The sequence below is a fragment of the Brassica oleracea genome, unplaced genomic scaffold (genome assembly GCF_000695525.1).
Source record: "Brassica oleracea var. oleracea cultivar TO1000 unplaced genomic scaffold, BOL UnpScaffold01107, whole genome shotgun sequence".
Taxonomy (NCBI): Eukaryota; Viridiplantae; Streptophyta; class Magnoliopsida; order Brassicales; family Brassicaceae; genus Brassica; species Brassica oleracea.
The window spans coordinates 7171-11601 of record NW_013617672.1 but is presented as its reverse complement, the minus strand read 5'-3'; the positions used below and the strand labels follow the sequence as shown (position 1 = coordinate 11601).

The following is a 4431-nucleotide window of genomic DNA, read 5'->3' as shown; positions in this document are numbered from 1 at the left end:
CGTTCCACTACGCCGAGGTGTGAGGTGCAGGTGATGATGATCACCCCGGGGTATGCGCTAGCGCCTTTGACAGGCACTGCAGAACCCGCCAACGCTCATGAAACCCGGGTCAGGCGGTCCTCCATTCATCCGACCAGAGGTGTGGATAACGAGGCCACCTTCACAACCTTCTCCCCTCTGTCCCTATGTTGTAGTAAGGTAGGGTGGTTCACTTGAGTTGCTCAACCACCCCTCTCTAGACAGGTGCTCGAGTCATGCTTACGCCCTCTCCTTTCAGTCGAGTGACTTCGCCCCTTAGCCCGGTGCTCATGACCCGCTACGGAACCTCCACCGTGCCGGGGGACCAAGCAGGGCATAGCTAGCGGCATAGGAGCCGACTCGGCGTCAGCGGCTTCGTGCCGCACTGGAGTGATCCAATATGTGGTTCCGCACGTTCCACCACTTCTCCGTTCATTTCCAATACTAATCGTGAAACACCATGAGCAGCAGGATGTTGAGGTCCAAAATTCGAAGTAAAATTTTTGATTTGCCTTTTCCTAGTCGTCATGGGAAAGAAAGGCAGAAATCTGAAAGAGATGATTCCCTGAGATCTTGTCCAATACCACTTGTACCAGAAATGCATCTCCTTCGACGACCCTTCCACCCTAGCCCTCCTCCCCTTACGCTTGCTTGGACCCCGCCCCACCAGCTTTTTTTACACAAGACTACTACTTTACAATCTAATTTGATTGGAAGCTCTCAATCAAATTAGAGATCTCCTGCCATATTGGACTTTTTGTTTTTTCCAATACAGTCGAGGACTCTTTTAAGATGACTTAAACGGCTCCCATTTGAGGGGAAGCTGTTCAGATCCCCGAAGTAGGCTTAAATACCTATGAGAATATCGGAATCTTCCTTTATCCGAATGCGCTAAAGCCCTCTTTATATAAAGAGAGGGCTTTATCAACAATGCTTTCTATCTTTTTAGAGCATAAGTTGAAATGGCCTTCTGTTAACCGCCACTCCTTAGATGAAATCATATCCTTCAAAATCTTCTTTTCATTTTCTATTTGCTGCTTGTCGAGAGTTTGGAAAATCTCATCTTGAGATATTTAGCTTTCGACCACGGGAAAAGAAGCTGAAATAGTAGGAGTTTACCTTATAGCAGGACACTCGCCCGTTGACAACTCTTTCTTAGGTTACTAATCGGTGACTTGCTTCGCCCAGGGGAATTCTATACTGTTTCATCCCTGTTGGTTCAGGCCTCCTCTTCCATCCCGTGTTTTACTTACATTCAAATTGAGTGCTTTTTTTTTTGTCTCCACTTGAGTCTTAGTTACTGGTAGCAATTTCATGACATTGCCCCACTGTAACTGGACAGCCAAATCGTACATCCTAAATATTATCCCGTACCTGAACGAATCATCCATGTTCGCAGGTCGGTAATATGTACGGATAAAGATCGGCACATCAGACTTCAAGCTCTATACTGGCACTAAGCCTTAGCATACAATTCCATCTTTGATACTCCAGATAAAGCTTCATCCACCCATGGTACAGAGTGTATTCATTGAATACTTCCATACCTGGATAGGCAACACCTCACTAGGAGGAAGTCTCGACTGAAAGAAGAGGAGGAAGGATAGGATCTTTCGGAGTATAGTGCTCCAAAAGAGTCCAAATTATCCTACCCTCCACATGAGGGTGCAATGGAGCACCTAACACCGTGGATAACCCAATACGCAAGCTACTTTTATTTGAGTGCGCATGGATCCTCATCACCATCAGCCTCTTCATAAAACGTTTGTGTCGAAGAGACGAAGGTTCCCGCGGTTCAGAATGAGCTTCTGCGCCGGGAAGCCCCCGAATCTTACTCAGTGGGCATCATAAAGAGCTCTAAAGGGGTGTGAGAGGACCGGAAAATAATGAGTCAAGCCTGAAAAGAAAGTCGAACCGCGAAGGCAAGTATCCTCGCCCCCGCGATGGGAACTTTCAATAAAGCACAGTAGAGTGCTTTACCTACCAGAGGTATCTATAGAATGAAAGAATCATTTTATGCTTCCTTGGCCATGTACAACATGGATTAGCATTATGTCATTCCTACAATTCCTACAAGTGATCCACCTTCCAGTATTTGAAGGAGAGGACTTCGATATATTATATAATATGTTTCTTTCCATTCCTCGTGAGCCACTTATTTCTCCGAAACAAGAGATCAAAGTGATTTTCCTCCTTTTTCCCAATAAGTCGACGGCCTTACACCATTGGGATACTTCGAATAAACTAGCATACATATAGGATACACCAGTGCTAAAACCTTTTCTCAAGAGATCTTCCAAACTGTTGGGGTCCTTGCTCTGGATGGTCTTCCCCCGGTGTGAAAGCAGTTGGTTCCGTAGTTTTAGAATTCTGCTGATCCCAAGTACTCCATCTCCATCATTGCATATGAAAATATAGAAAGTAAAGAAGAAAAGGCATAACCAGAAGAATTGTGAAAAATAAGTGAATTTATCCAGTTGAGGCATGATTAGATTAATTGATTTCAACAAAATGATTCCCTCCAGACAACTTCACTCCGTCAAGTCTCTAGGAGTAGTGAAGAACTATAGAAAGTTGTGGTTGGTTGTTGACCAACAAAAGCATGGGAGAAAACCAAGAACAGGGGGCATAGAGATTTCTTCTCTTATGAGATTGATAGTTTGATCGCGGGGGCGGCCCGGCAGGCTAGCGATCAGAAAAGAAAATCGATTCTATATACGTTATGGTATGGAAAAAGATCTGACTTCCATTTCTTCAGTAGGGGAGAAAGAGTCTTTCTTGGTTGACTGCCGGGAAGCTTTACTTGGTCTCAAACTCAAAGGCTTGGCTAGAAGGCAGAACTCTTTCTTAAGTGGCCACAAGCAAGCCCAGAAGAATCGAATCATCGCCCAAAAGCCAGGTAATGAACTCACGATCTACGCATATCAACGGCCTTTCCCAACCCCGAGTCTATTTGGAGTCATAGTTCGATCCACAACCACAAGCCAAGCTGACTTAGAAGCACAACTGAATGCACACTTCCTTCGTGGCTTATTGAATACTGAAAAGCACAGGTACAGTGCCACCCCTCACACTGACCGTACTTCCGGCAAACATAACTAGTTCTTCGAGTAAGACTGGGTTGAAGCGGAAGGATATTCGCTTTATTAGCTAAAGCTGATTGAATTGCTAACTGAACTTAACTAGTCTAATTCCATTATTCTGACCCTGCAGGCTTTGATCTTTTTGATTCTCATAGAAATCGGAAGATTTGAAAGCGGAAAGAAGATTCTAGCCTTCCTTCCATATTCAAAGATCAAGGAAGACGAGCAAGAAAACGGATGCGCGTTAGCGCAACGGCTTTCGCTAACGTTGTTCAATCCGTTGCTTGTTCCCCTGACCTTTCATTCACTTTGATTAACGCTACCCGGTCCACTCAAAGCTTGAAGGCGTTCCTCGTTAGTTGCTTATCTCGTTGTTGGGGCTTCCCAAGAGAAGATGGAGTGGACGGGTATTTGATTCCAAGAGTTGGCTTACTGCCTTGGGGGCGGAGGGAGAACGATGGGACCTCGAATAGAGCTACTTCTGGTCATTACTTCCTGGTACGAATGCATTGACTGGCCCGAGGAACGCCTTCTGAACCGGACTTGGATATTTGCTTGTTTGTTTCGGGCCAAGTGGATTAATTAAATGAGATGGTGCGGGACAAATATGGATTGAATGTCATATAGATTTGAGTTTCAGTGGCATAGGACCTTCGATCAACCATGGGGAGGAACCTAGCTTCTTCAGCGAAGCTGGAAGAACCCCTCGGTTGAATCTATCTCTCCGTTCGATGGGAATTCCCAGGCATGGTGGGATCAGTTTGTAGCTTCCAGTCTGATTCCTGGGATTGCATGGCGAAGCGGAGGAACCCCTTACTTCGTTCATTCTATTGAAGCATAACGTAAAAAGCTCTTTCTCATGTTGCATTTCTTTGGTTTTTATTGGATTGGAAGTTCTAGTATGTTGTCTGTGGGAACCGAAATTCACACTGTCGAGTTTTGTTAATCGGAGGAAAGCCAAGTTAACCTAGCCTTCCCTGAAGGTACCGGTTATCTGCTGGGCCACACACAACTCAATCAATATGAAAGATTCGAAAGTAATAAATCGTAAAAGAGCAAAAAGGGAACAAAGAGGTCTTATTTCCGAATTCGCGTTTAAGCGTGAACAACAGGTAAGATCCTAGGAGGTCTTATTTCCGAATTCGCATTTGAGCGTGAACAACAGGTAAGATCCTAGGCCACGAGAGCTGTCGGTACGTTCGCTAGTTAGTAAAAACGGAAAAAAGCCTAAATTGCTCTAAGTATTAAGCTTGCTCTTAGAAGGCTCTCTCCTCTGCTCTTCGTCCTAGGTCCTCCTTATATACTCCTCCTTAGGTCGGTTTACCTCTTC

The 4431-nt window shown here is 45.0% G+C and overlaps 1 protein-coding gene across 1 annotated transcript; it reads right to left on the bottom strand.

The window, feature by feature from the left end:
• Positions 1 to 1098: 1098 nt before the first annotated feature.
• On the bottom strand, positions 1099 to 2903 carry LOC106320883 (uncharacterized mitochondrial protein AtMg00500). Its single transcript, XM_013759232.1, is given in 5 exon segments — positions 1099 to 1452; positions 1454 to 1535; positions 1538 to 1576; positions 1579 to 1666; positions 2763 to 2903. Coding segments are annotated over 5 exon segments (579 nt in total). The 3' UTR covers positions 1099 to 1223.
• Positions 2904 to 4431: the final 1528 nt, after the last annotated feature.